Source organism: Erpetoichthys calabaricus, chromosome 15 (assembly GCF_900747795.2).
Source record: "Erpetoichthys calabaricus chromosome 15, fErpCal1.3, whole genome shotgun sequence".
NCBI lineage: Eukaryota > Metazoa > Chordata > Cladistia > Polypteriformes > Polypteridae > Erpetoichthys > Erpetoichthys calabaricus.
Genome location: NC_041408.2, coordinates 9344139 through 9370393, shown reverse-complemented (window position 1 = coordinate 9370393; position 26255 = coordinate 9344139). Strand labels below are relative to the sequence as shown.

Sequence of the window (26255 nt, the reverse complement as noted above, 5' to 3'; positions counted from 1 at the left end):
CATACATATGAACAGCTAGGCACACCCCCACAGAGCACACACACAAATCAATATGTTACTGTCCTTAAGGACTCAAAGTATTTTGCAAATTAAATTAGTATTTACAGATAAAGTATTATATTATATATATATTATATTACAGTACACTATATGTACAAAAGTATTGGGATGCCTGACCATTACACTATTAGGGATTCTAATGACATTGCATTGAAATACATAGACTTTAGTATGGAGTTGGTCCCCCTTTGCAGCTATAACAGCTTCCACACTCCTTGGAAGGCTTTCCACAAGCTTTTGGAGTGTTTCTATGGGAATTTGTGCCCATTCATTCTGTAGTGCATTTACGAGGTCAGGTATTAATGCTGGACAGGAAGGTCTGGCTTGCAATCTCCAACCCAGTCCATCCCAAAGATGTTTGATGGAGTTGAGGTCAGGGCTCTGTGCGGGCCAGTTAAGTTCTTCCTCACCTAACTCGTCTAACCATGTCTTTATGGACTTTGCTTTGTGCACTGGGGCACAGTTGTTCTAGAATAAAAAAGGGCCTTCCTCAAACTGTTTCCACAATGTTGTCCAAAATATCTTTGTATGCTGAAGCATTAACCCATCATTGCCAAAGTCTGCAATCAAGGGAAGACTTCATGAAAGTAAATACAGAGCGTTTACCGCAAGGTGCAAACCATTGTTAAACCTCAAGCATAGGAAGGACAGATTAGACTTTGCCAGAAAACATTCTTTAAAAAAACAGTCCAGTTTTGGAATAGTTTTCTTTGGACAATTAAAATCAATATGTACCAGAACAATGGATAGAGAAGGGTACGGAGAAGAGAAGAGAAGAGAAGGAACGGCTTATGATATGTTATGGCATGGGCATGCATGGCTGAGAACAGAAATGGGTCACTGGTGTTTCTTATTAATTGGACCATTGACAAAAGTAGTAGGTGAATTCTGATGTGTTTAGGGCTCTATACTATCTGCTCAGTTTCAGACAAATGCTGCAAAACGGAGAGGACAACGCATCACAGTACAGATGGACAATGAGCCAAAACATAGTGCGACAGCAAACCAAGTGCTTTTCAAGGCAAAGAAGTTGAATATTCTTCAATGGCCAAGTCAATCAAGTGATCTCAACCCAACTGGACATGCATTTCACTTGCTGAAGACAAAACGGAATGCATGAAGTCCAACAAACAAGCAGCAATTGAAGACAGCTGCAGTAAAGGCCTGGCAAAGCATCAGTAGGGTGGAAACTCAACACTTGGAGAAGGCCATGGGTTCAGACTTCAGGCAGTCATTGACTGGAAAGGATTTTCAACCAAGCATTGAAAATAATCATTATATTCATGATGATGTTAGTCTGTCCAAATACCCTGAAAATGGGGAAACCATGTACTGTATAAAAATGTCTCTCTCTTCTAAATGGCTCTATTTAGAATATTTTGTTAAACCCTTGAATTAAAACTTTAAGTCTACACTTCAATCACATCTTGATTGTTTCACCACAACAGATTTGAAATAAAGCAAAGAGATTTCGAAAATTGTATCACTGTCCAAATACTTATTGACCCAACTATATATATTGACAGAGACAATACACATCGGCATGCCGGCATGGGAAGAAAGCTACAGGATCAGCATATCTCATTTGGGTGATTCATGCCCTTGATGTTCAACAAACAGGGGCACCAGCATTAGAGAGAGAGTAAAGAGAAACTTGAGCAATGCTGACCATATTAGCCATGATGCTAGAGGACAGGAATCCCACTCCCAAAGGTGAGTCAGGGATGGGACAAAGCCTCCTTCATCTCAGAGAGTTGATCTTGGAGAAGAATAAGGGGTAAGAGCTTGACTGGCATGTAGAAGAAAGGCCAGGTTAGGGAGACAGAGACCTGAGGTAGTCAACTGGACAAGTCACCCCATCTGATTAACTGAGGTTCAAGGTATGTTAGTTAGGCCTATACCTAAATCTATGTCACTAATATAAATTAGAAAAAGCAGCAATCCTATAACAAATCTCTAAAGAAGGACCCCACCAATGGCATCTTCTGAGGAATTACATCGTCGTCCTCCTCCTGATGTATGGCTGGCTAAATTTTCTTCTGGAGCAAAAATCCTTTCTTTGAAAGAAAGTGCTCCACTAACATTCAAGTCACAGCTGACATGAATGAGGCATTTTCCAATGGCTTGGATTCCCATTGTGCCTTGGAGGACAGACGGGCATCCCAGCTGAACAAGAGAACAACTTCTTGCCCAGCCAGAAGGATATAAGGGAAGGAGTAGCAGAAGCCGGAGGCCAGGAGCAGTTCCATCCCCAGTGACAGTTGGCAGGGTTCCTCTCAAGGCATCCTAGGTTTGACATCTATAGGGGTGCATGGGAGCTGGAGCCCCAAAGTACAGTCCTGTCCAGGCCCCCGGGGTGCTGTTGCAGGAGGACCTCTCTGGTTCCCATGTGACTCGGGAGTGCTCCAGTAGGACACACCATGGTACTGGAAGCATTCTTGGGTCCTGCTTAAAAAGGGTTCTGCTGCCTCACCTCGAAGAGTCAGAGTTGGGAGGCAGCAGGTGACACTCACCGGGACATTGGCAGGACAAAAAACAATCAACTTGTCTTGTGATTATGCAATTATTGGCTGTACATATTGTCTGAGATGCTGTGTGTAAAAAAAAGTCCTTCATATGACCCCAGGGCTGTGGCGAGTATTACTGTGTCTTGGGTTGGGGGCTCAATTGGTTACACCTGTAAAAAGGCATCACAGATTTCTCCCAAGGCAGTTTTGTTTTCCTCCACTTGTAGCATTGTTTAGCAACGTGCTAGAGAGTGGCAAAGAGTTCATCAGACAAATAATTAAAAATTTCATGGTACTCTGACAAAATAATATTAATGCCGCTGCTGCTATAAATCAGTCCAATAAATATTTTCTTATACTTAAAATGCTTTGGTCCAGGTTCAGTCTATAGCTGGGTAGGCCTTTTGTGAAGTTTGCATATAGCCATTTGTTTAGACACCATACTCTTTCAAAAATACTCCATCACATACTGAACGTGTAGAAAGGCACAATTATGACTGTGGAGCAGTGTTTTTTATGCCCAGCAATCAACAGGGATCCATTACCGGGGTTAATTTTTGCCTTGTTCTCATTGCTGCAGAGACAGGCTCGAAGCAGCTTAAACTTAAATTAGTGGGTAACAGGTTGGGCACGTATTCAGTGTATTTGGCCTGATACTTACCGTTTGAAAGTAGGTACTGCTTACAGGATTCCTGGTACTGTTGTCATTAATCAAACCCCCCGACATAGCAGAAATCATGCCTGTGGAGTACAAAAAATTAAAAGAAAAATGGTAACAATGCAATTCAACTCTTTTGGTTGACTTTAATGAGAACATATCAGTTCTGCTCAATGAAGCAACAATTTGATTAAATAACGGAGAGCTGGTTTGCACTGAACACAGTATAATCTTCCAAACAATACATGAATGTGGGAGAGGTCAAAGCAAAAGGAATGAAAAGTCCATTTATGAAGTGGCCATTTGGCTAACATCTGCATATTTGTAGTTATGTAGATGTGTTAACTGTGGCATGTGCAAAGTAAGGTACAACTATCAAACAAATGTTCATATGCTAAACAAAAATATGTACAAAGCACTAGTAACTCGACCCTCAAGTAGCAATGGGCAGAGCAGACTCGTTTTTGATTAGGACACTGCGTTCCTTTAATGTGGGTAGTGACATCTTTTTTTGTGTTCTATAACTCCGATGGCCAGTGTGATCTACTATGCTGTGGTGAGAGGAGCCAAGCAAATCAGTAACCTGACTAAGACGTCGGGCTCAGTTATGCGAAGCCCTCTGGACTTGCTGATAGTAGTAGCAGAGCAGAGAATGAAGATAAAACTGATGGCCATTATGAACAATGCTGCATGTCCTCTCTATGACACACTAACACAGAAAACTTTCATCCAAATCGCCACTGGGCAATTAATTAATTTGTTTAACTCTAACAAATATGAGAAACACGTTTATTTTACAGTGAACACTATAATGGGCTGGTTTCCTCTCTATTTTGCATTACTCTCTTGTACCTGATCTAGCTCCTGGGACCCGAGTTAAGTGGACTAGAAGAGGCACAAATTGAGGTATAGATAGGACATACCTGAATTTTCATACATGTAGTCAGTCGCAGAGATGTTATGTTGCAATGGTTCCTAAAAAATAAATATGAAATATACTATTGTAAATAGAATAAACTCAAAACACACTACTCAGAATACAAGTCTAAAGAAACCTAAGTAAACATAAGTAAAATAATGATAAGGAGTCACCCAACACATTATCGTTCATGATATTTAAAATTAGTAATCTTTGCTCACCACTACGTGATACAAGTAATAAAACACCTATCATTTCAAAAGTGTACATCATTTTTATTATGGTAATAAAAAAAGACACAGACAGTGCCTCACCTGGCTTTAAATCAACTTTTGAAAATGGACACATGATAAACGCAACGTGAAATGAAGTCATTTTATTGTCCAGTTTATAGATTCTACCAATTGTTTCAAGGTCAGTAAACAGAAATGCAGAATGCAAATCTCTCTCATATATACACTGTGTATTGTCACCAGCGGCTAGGGGACAGACCCAGCCGGGACACCTGGAAGGACCGGCAGGTGGCGTATTCGTCCTCCGGGCCACAAGGGGGCAACCACCCTGGATCTGGTGAGGACCACAGGAGAGGAGCAAGGAGGCTCAAGCCCATTGGGGCCCATGGCCACCGCCAGGGGGCGCCCCAAGTCTCAGAGAGCCCAGGAAACATTTACTTCCGCCACACCCGGGAACATGGAGGATGATCCTTCTAGGGATGCCCGGAGTGCTTCCGGGTGCTCTCCTGACACTTCCGCCACACCAGGAAGTGTCGTCAGACAGAGCACCTGGAGCCCATCCAGGTCACTATAAAAGGGGCCACCTCCCTACAATCAGGAAGCTAGAGTCGGGAGTGGGAGCAGGACAAGGCTCCCGTGGAGAGAGGAAAGGCGGCCCACAGACAGTGAGAGAGAAGCCCGGAGTAGGGGTGATTGGTGCTGGGGGCACAGTGTGCTGTGCGGGACTGTCTATTGATGAAAATAAACGTGTGCTTTTATAAAGATGTGGTCTCAGTCTGGTGGTGTTTGGGCATGTCTCACAGTATATTTTATATATATATATATATACACACACATACACACACAAATACATAAATGCATATGACTGGCCTTCAGTGGAGTGTACTGCTGACTGCCTCTGACTAACTAAGATTATGTAAATGAAGGCTATGACTGACAAAATGCAGGAAAAGTCGTCTAATGTGACAGGGTCTTGAAGAAGAATGTGCAGTGGGGACTGGGTGGTCTTTTCGCCTTCGAACCTTAACACATTTTTTTTCTCTTCTGGAATTTTTCTTTATTTTTGCGACCCTCCCTGGTCATCTGACCACAGCATCACATTTATAATCATGAGAGATTTAAAAATGAATCCATAATTAAGGACTCTATTTATTACTTGTATATCTGGATTAGTTAACTATGTACCGATTTATTTTCATTTACTATATTTGATATTTCATTTTTTCATTCCTATACGTATTTGTAATTGTTCTTTTTGCATTTTTTTCTTTACCTACTTTTAAAGAACTTTGAGCTACATGCTTTGCATAAAAATGTAATACAGAAATAAATGTTATTTTCAAAAACCTCATGTAAACAGATACCGTTTGATGGGAGACATGAGTGCAAATGAGAACAGGTTAGCTTGTCATACGCTGGCTCGCATTGCACCTTATTACAGTTTGGTTACTGACAAAGGAAAAAGGAAACAATTAAGGGTTCTGAATCTTAGGAATAGTCAATTAAAATTAAGGCAAAATTAAAAAAAATTTGTTTTGTTAGCAGTAGTGACTGATTATTAATTAAGAAAGTGGCTCAAATGAAAACCTGCAGCTAGTGCAGTCCTCCAGGATCTGAGTTATTATGACAGGTTGCCACACCAACCACATGACGAAACAGCTTGGAATCCTGGTTAGCAACCACCCATGCAGATACATGGTCCAGACCCACCCCCGGAAATGACCATCTACCTGCCGCAGCCAGGTGTTACGTGGGCATCCCCTTGGCCTAGTACAGCCACTCGGAGAATCGTGCCATAACTGACAGGTAATGTGCCTCATTCGGGACTCCATGAGCAACGGCTCATTCAAAACAAAGTCAAAGCAATAGTTGTACCCAAGGATTCTCTGAAGAGACACAGTACCAAAGGAGTCCAATCTTCATCTCAAGTCACTGGATAATGTCAATGTAAAACAGGAAGAACTAGGACTCTAAAGACTTGGACCTTCTTCATTTTGCAAAGATAACGGGAGCGCCGCACACCCCTTTCCAGTGACCTCACAACTCCCCGTGCTCTCCCAATCCGTCTACTGACTTCATAGGAAGAGTCACCAGAGACATGAATGTCGCTGCTGAAGTAAGTAAACCTCTCGACAAGGTCGACACTCTCTCCGCAGACAGACACACTGCTGATGGCTGTGCCTAGGAGGTCATTAAAGGCCTGGATCTTGGTTTTATTCCAGGACACTCGCAAGCAAAGACACTCGGACTCCTTGCTCAGTCGTTTGAGAGCCTCCATTGACTCCGCAAAGATCACAGCATCATTAGCAAAGATCAGTGAATCTCTCTTCACCAACAGATGCCCCACAGCCGCTGCACCCAACAACCCTGCCCAACACCCAGTCCATGTAAGCATTGAACAGAGTAGGAGCACAAAAACTCCCCTGACATACCCCAGAATCAACTGGGAAAAATGCAGAGGTTCTGCCTCCACTCTGAGTAGCACTCAAGAGTACCAGTGTACAGGCCAGCCATGATATCCAGCAACTTCAAGGGGGATCCTGCAAAGTCTCACAGGATGTCCCACAGGGCAGCTTGATCAACTAAGTTGAATGCATTACGAAAATCTACAACGTCTGCAAAGAAACTGTTTCGATATTCGCATTTGCACTTGATGACAAACCTCTTTGTCACAATGCGGTCGATAGTAGACTTCTTAGGTGTAAAACCAGACTGCTCCGGCTGCTGGTAGGTAGGCAACTGATCATGGATTATATTGAGGATGACCCTAGCAAGGACCTTACCCAGCACTGAGAGCAGTGTTATCTCTGTGTAATTGATGCAATCCAGGCAATCCCCCTTCCCTTTCCAAGTATTGATGATAAGTCCCATTTTCAAGTCAGTTGGGATGACGCCAGTCTCCCAAATGTAAGCAAAGATTGCTTGTAATGCAAGGACGACAGCCTTGCCACCAGCCTGGAGAAGTTCCCCCCGGATACCACAGATCCCTGCAGCCTTCCCTACTTTCAGCTGGTTCACCACCTGTGCAATCACAGTGAGACTGGGTGGTTCACAGCTACAGTAATTGGAGGTATCAGGCTCAAGAACCATGGACCCAGAGATATCCAATATCCTACCCAGAGGATCAACTTTAAACAGCTGCTCAAAGTAGCCAACCCAACAGGTCACAACTGCAGCGTCATCCGTAAGGACCATTCCAACACCCATCCTGACTGTGACTCTCAGAGGAACAGATTCGGATGTGCGTAGTGCTTCAATTCCTCTATAAGCAGGACATGGGTCACTAGACCATAGATGGTGTGTCACCTGCTCACAGATTCCTCTAACAAATGCCACTTTATCTGCCTTCAGAGCCCTCATAGTCACCCTTCTCAGTTCCCAATACAGACCAGAGTTGCCATCAAGCCATGCACTATGTCTCCTCTTGATAATATCCAGGGTGCCCTGCGAGATTAAACACCTCCTTCTGGGAACACCCATTCCACCAACACAAACCTCAGCAACATTCAAGGTCTTGTCACCAAAGGTCTCCTACATCACATTAGGATCAACAGTCACACCCAAGTCTGTAAGTTCCTCACAAAAACTGCATGCAGAATCATTAGAAGCAGCCTGACCAGGTCCAGCCTCATTCTCCTAGTAGGTGGTAGCCTACTGGAAGTAAGCTGGATCTTCAGAGTAGGAACAACAAGTCTGTGGTTGGAATTCACAAACTGGGCACTTCTGTAGACCCTGCAGTTTTCTAAGAGCCGCCAGCACTTTCAGGTTTAATGGCTTGAAAACCATGAAGCCTGCTAGATTATAACTTCATGTCTGCTCCTTAGCCTTTAAGCCCCATTGTAAGCAGAACATGTGCTGCAAAACATTTGACTATAGTCAGCGTCTTTAAAAACACAAAGTCTGCTATCTCTTCATTTTACAAGCTGTAGGCTGCATGTCTCTCTGATAAGTAACAAAAGAATAATCTGCTCATTCCAGCTCCTTCTGTTTTCAATTGCTACTACCCACTCCTTTTGTTACCCTAGCAGTCGCACAAAAGCCTTCTCTCCATTGTATGTGTGCTTATTGAAAGTGTTTGATAATTTTTGTGCCAATGGTTTTACTTGGCAGTCTTCCTCCAATTACAACCAGAGCAGCATGGCACCTGTGCAAAGACATCCTGAATCAGTAACACCTGTCCCTGACCCACCCACAAAAAACTTTCAGCAAAAAAAAAAAAAAAAACAATAGCATACTGTCTATTTTTTATTCATTATGTCATGCCAACATTATATAAAATACTGAAAAACATAAAACCAGATGGGTGTGCTGTAATTGCATAAAGTTAAATTGATCTGAGTTGTTGTATGCTTTTTTTTTTTTTCAAGTGTTTCTGTTTATTTAAATTCTCATTACTTAGTACTTAATTCAGACATGAAAAGTATATTCAGTTAATAAGAATGCTGCTCAAAGCAAAACAAAACCTAAACAGACAGAAGATTCTGTATTTCTTAAAAGAAAATGCTTTGAGTCCATATTGATTTCTAAGTCCACAAGAGGTTGTAATTCTTTCTGGCTTTTGGTGCAGATTCCAAATTAAAACAACAAATGACTGATTTACTTCTCAACATCTCAGCCAAAGACAACTAGTAGTAACATAACTATGTGCTTAAAGACACACATGAAGAAGGTATGCTTATAAACACACACACGAAAAAGACAGATGTATCCCACTGTCCCACTACTGTCAAGGTGATAGATTCTGAAGTATTATTGTGGGCAACATGCCTCTAATATTGCAGAGAAAATGAAAATTCACTGGACCATGATATGGTCAAGAAAAACTACTGCAATTTTAAATCATTACCAATCCCAAAGCAGCATTTTCCACACAAATATAAACTCCTGTCCTTCCATTATTGTCTATCTCACTCACCTCTTTGCCACCTAATAGCTAATGTGTGGTGAGCATACTGGTACAAGAATGGCTGCCATTACATCATCCAGATGGATGCTACACATTGGTGGTAGTTGAAGGTGGTTCCCCACGATCTAAGTAAAGCACTTTAAGTGTATTAGAAACACACTATATAAATGTAAATATTAATGATGATAATAATTATTACTATTATACTGATGATGATGAGAGTGCCTGCAGAAACCTAGCACAGGTCATGTTCAAGATGGGTCCAGAAATTATAAGTCTCCAGGCCCTTTCACAGGTCACAGTTTTACAAAGGACCTGTAAGTGCAAAAGCAGGAAAAAAAAAAACTGAAAACGAACGCTTTTGTCAGGGTTTGAAGTCTGACCACATTAGAACATTGGAAAAATGAGGAAATAACCCAAAATCGAGTATTTGTTACACTTTATTTGCTCTCTATCAGTATTTGTTTTTCTATCTTCTTATTCCTTCAGAATAGCCAAAAATGTATATTTGGAAGGTTAAAGGATGCCTTTTATTGTCCTGAAGACAGAAAGTTATTGTTTAAATTGGTTTTATACAGATATGTCAGGTCAGGTTGAGCCAGCCATTGTCTTGACTAGGCAACATGTAAGCAAATGGTAAAAGGATGTGGCAGAAGAAGAGCATGAGTTTGTGTGATGCAATCATGTCTTCGTGGACCAGAATCTCAAAGAAGAACCGAGGCAATTTTGAGGGCAAAAGGAGGCCCTACTCAGTATTAGCACAGTGGTCCTAAGAATTTGCTCAGTGAGTATATATTTATGGGGAACCACGCTGGGATCACTTGTCATGTAGCACTCCGATTTGTGTGATGGAGTTGTTTTGGAACACAATGCTGCAATGTTTAAAGAGTTTATCCTTGATTGGACTGTTTGCTATTGAAAGTGTCCTGTTGTCTTAAATTTAAAAAATCTCAAAATCCACATTTTCTCTTAAAATAATTAAAAAAACAAATGTCTTAGTCCACCTAAGATACTAACTGACTAGGAGACAGTGTTAAGCTACATTATGTTTTAAAAAGGGAGACAGAGGAGACCATTCTAGCAATGTGACAAAATGATTGGTGTCAGCTAGAAATAAATCATACAACAGGATCCCCCCTAAAGCTCTGTGGTAAACAGGTCAAGAAAAAAGTTATGCAAATACCAACTGTGTCTTCTTCCTGATACAGTTGCTGGGAGTGGGGAATATTTGATTAAAATTAAACTCTTTGGAACTGAATATTTCCTGAAATACTAAAGACAAATCTGGTTTTAAAATAAATAGAGAAATTGTTTTATTAAATAGGGAAGAGGTTTAACCCAGCCACAGGGAATGCACAAACAAGTGTGTTTCTTCGTGCCGGTCCCAAGCCCAGATAAAAAGGGGAGGGTTACGTCAGGAAGGTCATCTGGTGTAAAATTTTGCCAAATCAATATGCGGACAACAATGCAAATTTCCATACCGGATCGGTCGAGCCCCGGGTTAACAACGGCCGCCACCAGTACTGCTAGCCAACAGGGTGCTGCCGGAAATTGGGCTACTGTTGGCCGAAGAAGGAGAAGAAGAGGGGGGAGACGTGTCCAGAGGCAGGAGGAGAGGAGGAAGGTAAAGAGAGTGGAACTGGGGGTAGGAACTTTGAATGTTGGCAGTATGACTGGTAAGATTTTTTATATTGTGCGTGTAAGGGACTAAATGGAAGGGGAGTAAGGCCAGGGGGATCAGAGGGGGATTCAGATTATTCTATCATGATGTGGATGGGAGGAGAAATGGGGTAGGGGTTATTCTGAAGGAACAGTATGTCAAGAGTGTTGTGGAGGTGAAAAGAATGTCAGACAGAATAATGATTATGAAGCTGGAAATTGAAGGTGTGATGATGAATGTTGTTAGTGCATATGCCCCCCAAGTTGGGTGTGTGATAGAAAGAAGATTTTTGGAGTGAGTTGGATGAAGTGATGAACAGTGTACCCAAGGGACAGAAAGTGGTGATGGGAGTGGATTTCAATGGACATGTTGGTGAAGGGAACAGAGGAGACGAGGAGGTGATAGGTAGGTATGGAGAGGAATGAAGAAGGTCAGATGATAGTGGATTTTGCCAAAAGTATGGACATGGCTGTGGTGAATACGTATTTTAAGAAGAGGGAGGAACATAGGGTGACATACAAGAGTGTATTTTAAGAAGAGGGAGGAACATAGGGTGACATACAAGAGTGGATGAAGAAGCACACAGATAGATGATATCCTATGCAGAAGAGTCAATCTGAAGGAGATTAAAGACTGCAAAGTGGTGGCAGGAGAAAGTGTTGTTAAGCAGCATAGGATGGTGGTCTGTAGGATGACGTTGGAGATCAAGAAGAGGAAGAGAGTGAGGACAGAGCCAATGATCAAATGGTGGAAGTTGAAAAAGGGAGACTGCAAGGCTGAGTTTAGGGAGAAGATGAGACAGGAACTGGGTGGCAGTGAAGAGTTACTAGACAGCTGGGAAACTACAGCAGATGTAGTAAGAGTGACAGCAAGAAGGGTGATCGGCGTGACATCTGGAGAGAGGAAGGAGGAAAAGGAAACCTGGCGGTGGAATGGGGAAGTATAGTAGTGTATACAGAGGAAGAGGATGGTAAAGAAGAAGTGGGATACTCAGAGAGATGCAGAAAGTAGACAAGAGTACAAGAAGATAAGGCGCAAGGTGAAGAGACAGGTGGCGAAGGCTAAAGAAAAGGCGTATGATGAGTTGTATGAGAGGTTGGACACTAAGGAGGGAGAAAAGGACCAGTGGGCTAGACAGAGGGACCGAGCTGGGAAAGATGTGCAGCAGGTTAGGGTGATAAAGGATAAAGATGGAAATGTACTCAGAAGCGAGGAGAGTGTGTTGAGCAGATGGAAAGAGTACTTTGAGAGGCTGATGAATGAAGAGAACGAGAGAGAGAAGAGGTTGGATGACGTGGAGATAGTGAATCAGGAAGTACAATGGATTAGCAAGGAGGAAGTAAGGACAGCTATGAAGAGGATGAAGAATGGAAAAGCCATTGGTCCAGATGACATACCTGTGGAAGCATGGAGGTGTTTAGGAGAAATGGCAGTGGAGTTTTTAACCAGATTGTTTAATGGAATCTTGGAAAGTGAGAGGATGCCTGAGGAGTGGAGAAGAAGTGTACTGGTGTCGATATTTAAGAATAAGAGGGATGTGCAGGACTGTAGTAACTACAGGGGGATAAAATTGATGAGCCACAGCATGAAGTTATGGGAAAGAGTATTGGAAGCTCGGTTAAGAAGTGAGGTGATGATTAGTGAGCAGCAGTATGATTTTATGCCAAAAAAGAGCACCACAGAGATGCAATGTTTGCTCTGAGGATGTTGATGGAGAAGTATAGAGAAGGCCAGAAGGAGTTCAGTTGCATCTTTGTGGACCTGAACAAAAGCATATGACAGGGTGCCTCGAGAGGAGTTGTGGTATTGTATGAGGAAGTTGGGAGTAGCAGAAGTATGTAAGAGTGGTACAGGATATGTACGAGGGAAGTGTGACAGTGGTGAGGTCTGCGGTAGGAGTGACGGTTGCATTCAAGGTGGAGGTGGGATTACATCAGGGATCGGCTCTGAGCCCTTTCTTATTTGCAATGGTGATGGACAGGTTGACAGACGAGATTAGACAGGAGTTCCTGTGGACTATGATGTTTGCTGATGACATTGTGATCTGTAGCGATAGTAGGGAGCAGGTTGAGGAGATCCTGGAGAAGTGGAGCTATGCTCTAGAGGGGAATGAAGGTCAGTAGGAACAAGACAGAATACGTGTTTGTAAATGAGAGGGAGGTCAGAGGAATGGCGAGGATGCAGGGAGTAGAGTTGGCGAAGGTGGATGAGTTTAAATACTTGGGATCAACAGTACAGAGTAATGGGGATTGTGGAAGAGAGGTGAAAAAGAGAGTGCAGGCAGGGTGGAATGGGTGGAGAAGTGTCAGGAGTAATTTTTGACAGATGGGTATTAGCGAGAGTGAAAGGGAAGGTCAACAAGATGGTAGTAAGACCAGCTATGTTATATGGTTTAGAGACGGTGGCACTGATCAGCAAGCAAGAGACAGAGCTGGAGGTAGCAGAGTTAAAGATGTTAAGATTTGCACTGGGTGTGACGAGGATGGACAGGATTACAAATGAGGACATTAGAGGGTCAGATCAAGTTGGACAGCTGCGAGACAGAGCGGCGAGACTGCGTTGGTTTGGACATGTGCAGAGGAGAGATGCTGGGTATATTGGGAGAAAGGTGCTAAGGACAGAGCTGCCAGGCAAGTGGAAAAGAGGAAGGACTAAGAGAAGGTTTATGGATGTGGTGAGAGAGGATATGCAGGTGGTGGGTGTAACAGAACAAGATGCAGAGGACAGAAAGATATGGAAGAAGATGATCCGCTATGGCAACTCCTACCATAGGCAGCCAAAGAAATAGGGAAGAGGTTTATCCATCTATTTTCTGAACCTGCTTCTTCTAATGCAGAGTCCTGTGGAACTTATTCCAGAACTAGGGGTACTATATAATAACAAGGGGTCCCTCCGTCTTAAGAAACTGTATTCCTTCTTGCAGATAAACCCTAGAACAAAGAGGGCAACATGTGGGCAGAATTGCATTTTCTTTTTAAGTGAAGCGAGGATGCGTATTTGGTGCTTTCTTGTTGATCATGGCACCAGAGAATATTGGTATGTTGTGTGTTGGTTGGACATGCAGGTAAAGGCTATGTCACATTTGACGACTTTTCTAGCGATTTTTAGTCGCAGCTTTCGTTTTACATAATCTTACCTCAGAGGCAGTCGGAGGCATGCTCCAGTGAAGCAGAGTACCTTAATGCGACATACCCAGCAACCCACTACAAATAAAAAATAATGTGCGCCAAAAAACCTCAAACCGGTTTGATTTTGTCTTTAGTAATAGGGGCAGGCTCTGTGTTGGGCCACCAATAAATATTCATTTGGAAGTACAATGCAGTAACAAGGAATAAGAAATGTGGGTGTTTTCAAACCTCACAAGCAGAAGAGAAGCTCGTCTGCCTGATGTCTCTCATTTTACATATCATAAAAATGGAAAAGTAACTCATTAGTTTTCTACAACATTCTCTGTTCCTATATGTACTTGCATAATTGCGTTGTCCATTAAACAAGAAAAACTAAATAAAAAGTCTTAATTACTACTAGTATATCTACCTATGCATACACTCACACACACACATACATAAAATTACGCAAATATCGAGATATATACACATATATACACGCACACCGAACAGTGTTTAAAAGGGGGTGTTTTATATATATATATAAAAAAAAAAAAAAAAAAAAAAAAAAAAAAAAAAAAAAAACACAAGACATACCAGAACCGAATCCAGCAATTGCATCACTTGCTGCTTTCGCATTGACTTCCTAGCAGATCTTGCAAAGCCATCCATGGAAGACAATGTTGAATCCTGCAGTGTGGCAACATCTGAAACATTGCACAGAAACCTGGGCCCCTTAGGAACTGTTGCAATAAGATGTCCTTCCACGTCTTTCACAGCCTCCGCTTCCATTTGAGCAACTAGAACAATTAATAAATTAAAAAAAGTCTTTCAGTAAAATCAGTCCGACTCAGGGGTGCACAAACTTAGCACTGCTGTTTTTTTTTGTTCATCCTTTTCATTTAGTTATATCTTAAAGAAGATGGTATTTTTCATCTCCAATTAAGGCTTTGCTTGTTGTATGCTAACGTGTATGCTAACATTTAGGCTTTTTCCACCAAACCAATATTCCATCCATCCACAACTACATGTGTGTTTTAGTTTTGCAAGGTTTGTAACAAGCAAATTCTGCATTCCTTTAAACTTGATTTTTGTTTTCTTATTCTAATTTGTAAAAAAATACTTTATGATTTAGATACACACTGAAATGTCACTGAATTATGTTTTCCCATGCTGTGCACATTTGGGCCAGTGTCTATTACTGTAATTAAAAGTATTAGTCATTATTAGGATGCAGAAAAAATGCATCTTTTTTTACAGAACACATTTCTTTAAGCCAAAAGACGGGGGGAAAAAAGACTATGACCCTGATAACAAATACACTGAAACATACTAAAAAAAAAAAAAAGTGTCAAGGATTGACCTTTAATTTAGATACTAACTGGAGTAAAAATATCGGCCATAATACCACACCAGAAGCGGATTTGTGAGCAAGGAATATTGCATGTAAAAACTGCACATTGAAAGACTCTGTGGATTCCGAGCAGTGTTGGAGAGAAAAAATAAATTAAATAAAAAAGATTTCATGTATATTATATAAGCGTTACCTAGTAGGTGTACACCCAAATATCAGATTGTGATCTGACCTATGCATGCAATACTCCGATATATACCCTGTCAAGTAAGCGAACCAGCTGCCATGGCCCAGCGTCTAAGGCTTCACCTCAGCAAAAGTGCATAGACTTGATACACTTGATGAGCTAAACACGTGTGATGTACTCTTTGTATTATTTGGCAGGCACTATATAACATTTATATACGGTGCACGTTTGTTTCCTTGTGTATTGATCTATCAATCCATACATCCATCATTGCGTATATATATTTTCTCGCACATACAGTGCATCCGGAAAGTATTCACAGCGCATCACTTTTTCCACATTTTGTTATGTTACAGCCTTATTCCAAAATGGATTAAATTCATTTTTTTCCTCAGAATTCTGCACACAACACCCCATAATGACAACGTGAAAAAAGTTTACTTGAGGTTTTTGAAAATTTATTAAAAATAAAAAAACGGAGAAATCCCATGTCCATAAGTATTCACAGCCTTTGCTCAATACTTTGTCGATGCACCTTTAGCAGCAATTACAGCCTCAAGTCTTTTTGAATATGATGCCACAAGCTTGACACACCTATCCTTGGCCAGTTTCGCCCATTCCTCTTTGCAGCACCTCTCAAGCTCCATCAGGTTGGATGGGAAGCGTCGGTGCACAGCTATTTTAAGATCTCTCCAGAGATGTTCAATCGGATTCAAGTCTGGGCTCTGGCTGGGCCACTCAAGGACATTCACAGAGTTGTCCTGAAGCCATTCCTTTGATATCTTGGCTGTGTGCTTAGGGTCGTTGTCCTGCTGAAAGACGAACCGTCACCCCAGTCTGAGGTCAAGAGCGCTCTGGAGCAGGTTTTCATCCAGGATGTCTCTGTACATTGCTGCAGTCATCTTTCCCTTTATCCTGACTAGTCTCCCAGTTTCTGCCGCTGAAAAACATCCCCACAGCATGATGCTGCCACCACCATGCTTCACTGTAGGGATGGTGCCAGGTTTCCTCCAAACGTGACGCCTGGCAATCACACCAAAGAGTTCAATCTTTGTCTCATCAGACCAGAGAATTTTCTTTCTCATGGTCCGAGAGTCCTTCAGGTGCCTTTTGGCAAACTCCAGGCAGACTGCCATGTGCCTTTTACTAAGAAGTGGCTTCCATCTGGCCACTCTACCATACAGGCCTGATTAGTGGATTGCTGCAGAGATGGTTGTCCTTCTGGAAGGTTCTCCTCTCTCCACAGAGGACCTCTGACAGAGTGACCATCGGGTTCTTGGTCACCTCCCTGACTAAGGCCCTTCTCCCCCGATCGCTCAGTTTAGATGGCTGGCCAGCTCCAGGAAGAGTCCTGGTGGTTTCGAACTTCTTCCACTTACGGATGATGGAGGCCACTGTGCTCATTGGGACCTTCAAAGCAGAAGAAATTTTTCTGTAACCTTCCCCAGATTTGTGCCTCGATACAATCCTGTCTCGGAGGTCTACAGACAATTCCTTTGACTTCATGCTTGGTTTGTGCTCTGACATAAACTGTCAACTGTGGGACCTTATATAGACAGGTGTGTGCCTTTCCAAATCATGTCCAGTCAACTGAATTTACCACAGGTGGACTCCAATTAAGCTGCAGAAACATCTCAAGGATGATCAGGGGAAACAGGATGCACCTGAGCTCAATTTTGAGCTTCATGGCAAAGGCTGAGAATACTTATGTACATGTGCTTTCTCAATTTTTTTATTTTTAATAAATTTTCAAAAACCTCAAGTAAACTTTTTTCACGTTGTCATTATGGGGTATTGTGTGTAGAATTCTGCGGAAAAAAATGAATTTAATCCATTTTGGAATACGGCTGTAACATAACAAAATGTGGAAAAAGTGATGCGCTGTGAATACTTTCCGGATGCACTGTACATCTGTGGATGACCCACAGGGCTCCTCTAAGGTATGTGTTACCACCCTGGGTAGACAGGGTGTGCTGTCCCCATGTCCTCTCCTGTTCCCCCCAACAGCACCAAGACGATGCCCAGTCAGGGCTCCTGACTCCGCCCTTTCTGGTCTTCTGCCTATAAGTCATTGGGATGAAGGAAGTAGGCATCACTCTGTGAACAGAGCACAAGACAGGACAGAGCTCCTGCGCGATTGACCAGCTGTAAAACGAAGTGATCTGAAGCCTGATTTTGCCTACTTTTGTTTATCTTTCTTTTCACTGCCTCCACACTACTGGATGCTTGTATTTGGTTTTATTTTTGGTAGAAGTAAACAGGGATGACCAGGTTGATGCCTGAACATATATTGATTGGGACTTGTGATTCCTCACTTAACCACAATCTATATAAATAACATAAATAGATAAATACAAAAAAATGCACTAATATATAAACAATTTCTATTGGGGATTAATAAAGTATATCAAATCAAAATAAACAAAAAATAGAAAATAGACCAGATTTAAGAGCCTTAAATTCCAAATGTTTTTGCTGCTTTCCAACAGCACTTATCCTGGTTCTTGCTTTATTTCCACAAACTTAATTCCAAATTCCTGAGCTTTCTTTTGTTGTGGAGTATTGTTGAAATAAAACTTTTATTTATAAAGATTCTTTGCTTGCCCTTTTTGTCTCCTAGGCAAGAGTTTGTGATCATCCCTTTTCTAGTTGGGCATTCTTGATATAAGTGGGGCATTGAAGAATATATTTTTTGAACTTTCATTTAGAAACACATTTGTTCCCAGTCAGTCTTGGTTAACCTCAGACTGCCTTTGTGTGCTTCCCCACTCTGGGCAGACCAGTTTTGTAGCCTTACACCACTTTTTGCCATTTTCGTGTGTGCATCATAGCACAGGGGCTGTTTCCTGCTCTGGCCTCCTACCACTGAATGGACAATTCTGCCTATGCTTATGCAGCTAATATCCACAAGCTGCCACCTGGCAACCTGGAGACGTTGGATCCTTTTATGGGCCTAACCCATTCTTTATTTAGAGATGGTCAGGCAACCCATGCTTATATGGTGCCTGTGCTTTAGCATTCTAGGAACACTGCTCCTGCCTACTGCCCAGGACAAGGCAAATTTTTGCTGTTCCTATAGAACATTACTAGACGCAAGATGATACACTTAATGCACGAACAATTTAGAATTGCAATACAAGTTTCACGATACAATACACAAGCAATATAGTGCCTCCTTGGAACAACGGACAAAATAATGCATAAAAAAGTAATTATTTTTTTTCGGAATGAAAGATTAACTTAAATATAATTATACACATAAAACAAGCAATCAAAACAATAAAAAAACATCACTCGTGCTTCTCTACATACCTCAGCAGTTTCAAACTGCCCCAGAAGATAGCAAGCACTTGCCATTTTTAACTAAATACACATAGTGCAAACTTGACATTTAAAAGAACAGTTTACACTCATTTAATAACATTATTTGAAATTAAAGTTGGGTATTTTTTTAGTCAAATTTATTTCCTTACAAACATGGCATACATGCATTTGCCACATGAAATTGTGTACTAAAGTTAAATGTTTTCTATAAAGTTAAAAAAATGTATAGCTAGTCCTGATATTTTACATTGAACCCAATAGGGCACAGTGCACAAAGCATAAAAAAAACTTACCAAATCCATCTTGCATCCATTTTTCAATCCAAAGCAGTTGTCAAGTATTGATTTGCATCTTGTGAATAGATGCAGCTTATACTATACCTAATACATGTCATTTTGGAACCAAAAACACCAATTTTATGATGTTCAGCCATTCTAAAAGAAGACCAGCTCCGTGCACTACTTCAGGGATTGCCTTCTTAACACAATAACCTTTAACCCTTGGAGGTCTGAATCCTTCTCAAAAGACCAAATCACTTTCAACTGTTCGAGCCAAGTAGCTGCTTTTGTTTTGATTTACTTCCATATTTATGCGAGAACTCACACAAGTGAATAAAAAAATGTATCCCTACCTCGAGAAAAACAGTACCAGAAAAATGGAATAAAATGATTATTTCCAAAACCCTTTTGTTGTCACCAGCTTATATCGGAAACACAGAAGGCATGTTTTCTTTTATCAAAGCTCAAAAGAGGCCATATTTGGTAAGTTGTTGTGCTTTTATTTTCCATTGGAGCCTCGTACACCATAGGATTCATTGTAAAACAGCAAGACTGGCTAGGTTTTTTTTTTTTTTTTAATTAATATTAAATTAAAACTTTAAGTATCTCCAATCACTGTGAAGAAATAACTTTAACATGAAAAATACCAAACTAATCCGTTAACAAAATTTTACAAAATAACATAATTTATACACAATGCAAAATGCAAAAACCAAAAGTATGAACACCTACATCAAGCACGGACATTGCGCCATTTCCATTCTTGCAAGGCATTGTGAACTCCATTAGGAGTAATTTGCAACTTTAAAATAAAAATATTTCCTCACCATTTCTGAAGGAAATGGATAAATAAGACACTGGATATGTATATAATACTCAAAAGTATATACTTAGGTCTTGTTTTTTTGGCATTATTATTTTGTAATCTTAAAAATAAATACTGTTACATGAAAATGCTGCCTTTACCAAAGTACCACCTGAGGAGATCGCATGACTACCTCACCCCATGAGCCGGCCCTGCCTACTGGCTTTCTGACCCATCCAACAGCAACTGTGTCCCACATCGGTAAGTGCCAGTGTGAACAAATGATTGAAAATAACTCAAACTTACTGCCTCTTATGAGAATTCAGTTATAGCCAAGACAAGAAAGGATACTGGTTCTAGTGAAATTAGGAATGTTACCATTTGAAACATGATGTGCTTTACTCGTACTTATTAACTTTTTACAGACTTAAAAAACTTGTTGTTCTAGAACGTTCTAGCTTTTATTTAACTCATGTCAGTGTGGCACACTTTGTGTAGTACTTCCCACTATAATACAACAATGCACACCCACATATATACACTCAGTCACACACACACAGTACCACACATTTAGTCTGCTCTAAAATACAAACACATCCATGTCACACTGTATATTTTTTTCTGTTGTGTTATAATATGCCTTGTATTTTCTCTTGTCTAACTAAAATTGCCCTGCAAAAATTCAATGGGTGTTTGCAAAAACCTTCCAAAGGACTAAAACATTAAACAGCTTTCAATATTTTCCAACACCCCTAAAAACAAACTGGACCCTTACTGTCTTATTCATATATGGCAATTTACAAAGACTAATGAATAGTTAATTTGAAAAAAATTCAGGAAGATGACGGCCTCCCAATAGCAAGCATGCAAGTGTGGAACACTTCAAAAAATACGGTGTCATATAAATGGCCATAAAATATTAAAAGTAAGCATATCTGTTACAATCGAAGTTCACAGATCTTGCAAAAGTCTACGGTAGTACCACAATGAGTGACAACAAATTTCAGAGTCATGGAAGTAATGCAAAAAAGTAAAAAATGTACTAATATATATAAAATAAAACACCATAAAGCTGTCATAATGATTTATTTGTTCATGGGACCACAAGAGTTGCAAAATGTCTTGCTGGTATCTGGAAAGTAAGCATAACAACTGGCATGCACTGAAATGTCTTTTTTTTTAAAAAAAAAAAAAAAAAAAAAAAAAACAATGGGGTGTCTGCCAAATGCTATGTCAGCATGAAACATCAACAACTGTAAAGAGAACTGCATGAAAAACTAGTTTATCTTTGATAGTAGCTCTGGTTCAACCTAAACAGCTCTACAACTACAGACTGCTATGCCTTTGTAGGCTGTTATTTCAAACCCATCAGCTTGCCTTAATATGAACGATACCTGCATTAACACAGGACTGTTGGTGTTTCACAAAGACGGCATGCATTTCTGCATTATACTACCTCCAGCTCATACATTCTAAGTTGGATTTGCTCTGTATCTCGTCCAGACTTTATCTACATTGTGACCACTTCACCTCCTTAAAAAGGTTCAAAATGCTCAAATATCAGATATCTTCATATAACATCATCTTCTCCACTAGTTACCACTTATGGATCACATCACATTCAAAACCTTTAACAATCTCTTCAGTATTAACAGAGCACCTATGCCTTAGGACAGCCTTCACGTGTTCTTCAACTCTGTGATAGCTAGTGTGGTGTGCTCGGCCAGTAACATCACTTAAGGAGAGACCTACTGAATCTACGAGCTGATTAAGAAAGCGGGACCGGTTATGGGATGCACTCTCAACTTGCTAGGGATAGAAGACGATTAAAGAATAAAGATTAAAACTAAATTTCCATTATGAACAATGCAAAGAAGGTTAATTCTTTTTGTAATTCTTATGAGTACTTGATGGGAGGTGTTGTTGTTTGTTATATTTCCTGGGCTTTTGTAAAAAGCTAAAATTCACCCCATGTAACAAATAAAATATTATCTATCTATCTGTTGTATAGTAGGGTCTCCACACTATGCGATTCTTCAATTCCACCCGGGGGGGTAAACGTTAACATTATACAAAGTTATTGTCTGTTATACCTGCATTTTTATTACTCTTTAATTCATTGTTTTTTATCAGTATGCTGCTGCTGGAGTATGTGAATTTCCCCTTGGGATTAATAAAGTATCTATCTATCTATCTATCTATCTAGTTTAGCCATTGACAATCAATGTCAACCATTATGTTTTACAATGTTGGACTAGCCTGTCTGCTACGACTGCAGCACATGAATCCTGAAAATTCCGTCAAAATATTACATTTTTTTTTATATGTTACTTACCACATGTACTACGTAGTGATGGGTAAGTAAAGTGTCTAATCTCATGTTTTCATGCAGAATGACAGAAAAAAAGTTTGAAATAATAGAAGGCAATAATGACCAAAGCTGTACAGTGGCTAGCAATTTGAATAGAAAAAACTTGTCACGTTACGGGTGTCGCATAACCTACCTATCCATTATCCAGTCGTATGCTCAAAACGTGCAAAACACATGCTTTATACAACAATATGATTATGTGATGCTTCCAGGAAAATCTGCATACAACATAAATACAAAATGCATTCCCCATAATATTGTGCTTTTGAACTAAAAATCGGTCTCTTCCTTCACTCATTGGTTTGGTGGCCTGTCTTCAGTTCAAAAAGCACAGTGTTATGTGGAATGCATTTTCCCAGTTTCCAATGTTCACTTATTTTCTGTGTTTTGCACATTTTGAGCATACGACTGGATAATGGACATGTGATAAGGCAACATGAGTAATCATTTAAAAAATAATTTTTCCATGAATATTTTATATATCATTTGCCATTGTAAAGCATTGGCCAATATTGGCTTCTATTATATCATAAACTGTTTTCTCCCCATTCCCCATGAAAACATTTTTTTTTCTCAGCAATCATTACATGCTACTTGGGGTAAGTAGCATATAAAAAATATAATTTTTGAGTGGAGTATTCTTTAAATGTTAGTGACTAATGCCTTTTAAGGTGATATGCCCTATATGGAAAAATACAAATTGAATTTCTGAAATGGTCAATTAATTTACCTTCTTCTTTCGGCTGTTCCTGTTAGGGGTCACCACAGCGGAGCATCCTCTTCCATATCTTCCTGTCCTCATCATCTTGCTCTGTCACCCCCACCACCTGCATGTCCTCTCTCACCACATCCATAAACCTCCTCTTAGGCCTTCCTCTTTTCCACTTGCCTGGCAGTTCTATCCTTGGCACCCTTCTCCCAATATACTCAGCATCTCTCCTCTGCACATGTCCAAACCAACACAATCTCGTCTCTCTGTCTCCCAACTGTCCAACTTGAGCTGACCCTGTAATGTCCTCATTTCTAATCCTGTCCATTCTCGTCACACCCAATACAAATCTTAGCATCTTTAACTCTGCCACTTCCAGCTCTGCCTCCTGCTTTCTGGTCAGTGCCATCATCTCCAACCCATATAACAAAGCTGGTCTCACTACCATCAATTAATTTATTCAGGTTATATTTTTGCATAAGAAAATATTTTACAGCACTAGTTACCATTGTGTTCTATCATACACTTTTTTCTCTCATTCTACATGAAACATGAGATTAAAAATTTCTCTTGGCTCATTACAAACTGCATAAGTATCCTACAAAAAATATAATTTTTGGGTAGAGAATTTCTTTAAGGAAGTAAAAAGTACCCTTCCCATACTTAACTTAATCCCAGTGGCCTGAAGCCTTTACAAGTATTGTGTAGTTGTGGTGGTTTACATTTCACCTTATCATTGTACAGACTATCTGAAAACTGATATTTCAATGTACTTCTTTCTGTTGCAGATTTCCTTCTTTTTCTGTATGTACAGTTTAAGAAAATTCACAGTTTCTATTAAAGACGACAACACTTTTTTCAAGGTTAAAAAATTATTTTAAACACAAATCAGATAAAGCAGGAAATATTCCAAAGACAGACTTTCAAAGATAACATCTTGAATTGACAAATTAAAAAAAAAAAAAAAGTTCTATCTGCAAGAAAGCAGAGGATATACAACATTTTTGATGAGCTGATAACTATTCTACAACTGATTCTACAGAAACATAAATTAGGCAGAGAAACATGACATTTTATCTGCACAGCAAGACAAAAGTGTTCTTTGATGCTGAAATAGCTGGTTGAAAACTTGGTTGATAATTAACACAGAACTCGGCATTAATGGAGAAAAAGCAGTGTTAATGCGTTTTTTGATTAATAAAAGTACTTATAATGTAATGTTCCATCTGCTGATAGAACAGATGCAATGCATGTTTCTGCTATATGCCATTTGGTATGGGATTCATAAAGCAGTGTTAATGCTTGTGAGTTGCCATTTATTGGAATGACAAATGCAATGCAATTTATTATTTAAAGTTTTTATGTTGCACCATCTTTTACAATGACAGAGACACCGCAACTAGACGGACACACAAACAGACACATCCTTTTATTAAAGCGGATTTTGGAGTTGCGATTATTGACAAGGTTAACTAAATTACTTTAATCTTCAAAACAGCATAATATTTAAATTAAATCCATTAAAACTGTTTGACTGAAAAAGTTCAAGCATAATACTCGATGCGTGCTTTTCGAGGTAAGCTTTTTTTTAAAACTTTTAGCTGTCTTTAGAATACTTTGTGGCTTGTTCTTCAAACTGATGGGCTGCCTCTATAAAACACACTATGCCAATGATGAAGGTATGAAGTCAGCTACTGAGGAGTACTTGCACGAAAATGACAAAAGATTATTTTAGTCACACAAAAAAGCTTTGTGTAATTGTGTTCACTGGGATCTTGTTGAAAAATAAAACTTTGTTTTTACCGGTGTTAGCAGGTCAAGCACAAAACCATTGATCATTGCATTAAGATACAGAACACTGATTTTAATTAAAATGTAATCAACAGGCAAAAAGCTATTATGCAATCAAGTCAAGTCAAGTTGGGGAGCATGCACTGGTACAGTGTGTTGCCGCACCCACTACACGACGAAACAACTCGGGATCCCGGTTGGCAACCCCTCAGGCAGACACGCAGTCCAGTCCCACCCCCCAGAAATGACCGTCTATCTGCCGCAGCCAGGTGTTACGTGGGCAACCCCCCTTGGCCTGGTCCTGCCACTTAGGTCCCCAACAATGATGCACCACATGGCCGTAGTGCTCTAACTGACGATCCCTCACAATGCAGGTAATGTGCCTCATTCAGGATTCCATGAGCAACACAAAGTCAAACCAATGGTACCCAAGGATTTTCTGGAGAGACACAGTACGAAAGGACTCCAGTCTTTGTCTCAGGTCACTGGATAGCGTCCATGTCTCGCAACCTTATAAGCAAGACAGGAAGCACCAGGATTCTAAAGACTTGGACCTTCATTCTTTTGCAGAGATATCAGAAGCACCACACACCCCTTTCCAGCGACCTCCTGACCCCCCCATGCTCTCCCAATCCGTCTACTGACTTCATAGGAAGAGTCACCAGAGGCATGAATGTCACTGCCAAGGTAAGTAAACCTCTCGACAAGATCAACACTTTCTCTGCAAACAGACACACTGCCCAAGAGGTCATTAAAGGCCTGGATCTATTATGCAATCACTAAAAAAAATGTTTTAAGTATATATAAAGAATATAACAGTTATAAAAAAAGTGAATGAGACATGCTATTAAAAATTACAGGAAGTTAGTAGTCAAAATCTTAAGGAAATTCCATTAACTCAATTTGGGTTTTCTGTTGAGGTCTCTGGACACTCCTAACACTTCAGTCATAAACCGATGGGTTGATTGCACAATCTAAATTATGACAGTGCCACTCAGAATGTGTGCCTAGCAAAGGACAAACATGTCCAATTCTTCCATAATGGCCATTCCTGTATTTACCAGAAAAATTTGGTTCAAAGAATGAATGGATAAACAACAACAACATTTATTTCTATAGCACATTTTCATACAAATAATGTAGCTCAAAGTGCTTTACATGATGAAGAAAAGAGAAAAAAGACAAAGTAAGAATTAAAATAAGACAACACTAATTAACATAGAATAAGAGTCAGGTCCGATGGCCAGGGAGGACAGAAAAAAACAAAAAACTCCAGACGGCTGGAGAAAAAAAAATAAAATCTGCAGGGGTTCAGAGGCCACGAGACCACCCAGCCCCCCTCTGGGCATGAAAAGACAGAAACAAAAAAATCTCTATGATGTTCAT

The 26255-nt window shown here is 40.2% G+C and overlaps 1 protein-coding gene across 2 annotated transcripts in view; it reads right to left on the bottom strand.

Annotated features, from left to right (window-relative positions):
• Positions 1–26255, bottom strand: part of ahi1 (Abelson helper integration site 1) — a 225479-nt gene that overhangs the window by 130994 nt on the left and 68230 nt on the right. For both annotated transcript variants that reach the window (XM_051919275.1, XM_051919274.1), the window contains exons 18-20: positions 14648–14850; positions 4149–4200; positions 3229–3308 (exon numbers count right to left, since the gene is read on the bottom strand). In XM_051919275.1, the coding sequence (XP_051775235.1) occupies positions 3229–3308; positions 4149–4200; positions 14648–14850 (335 nt within the window). The remainder of the gene's footprint in view (positions 1–3228; positions 3309–4148; positions 4201–14647; positions 14851–26255) is intronic.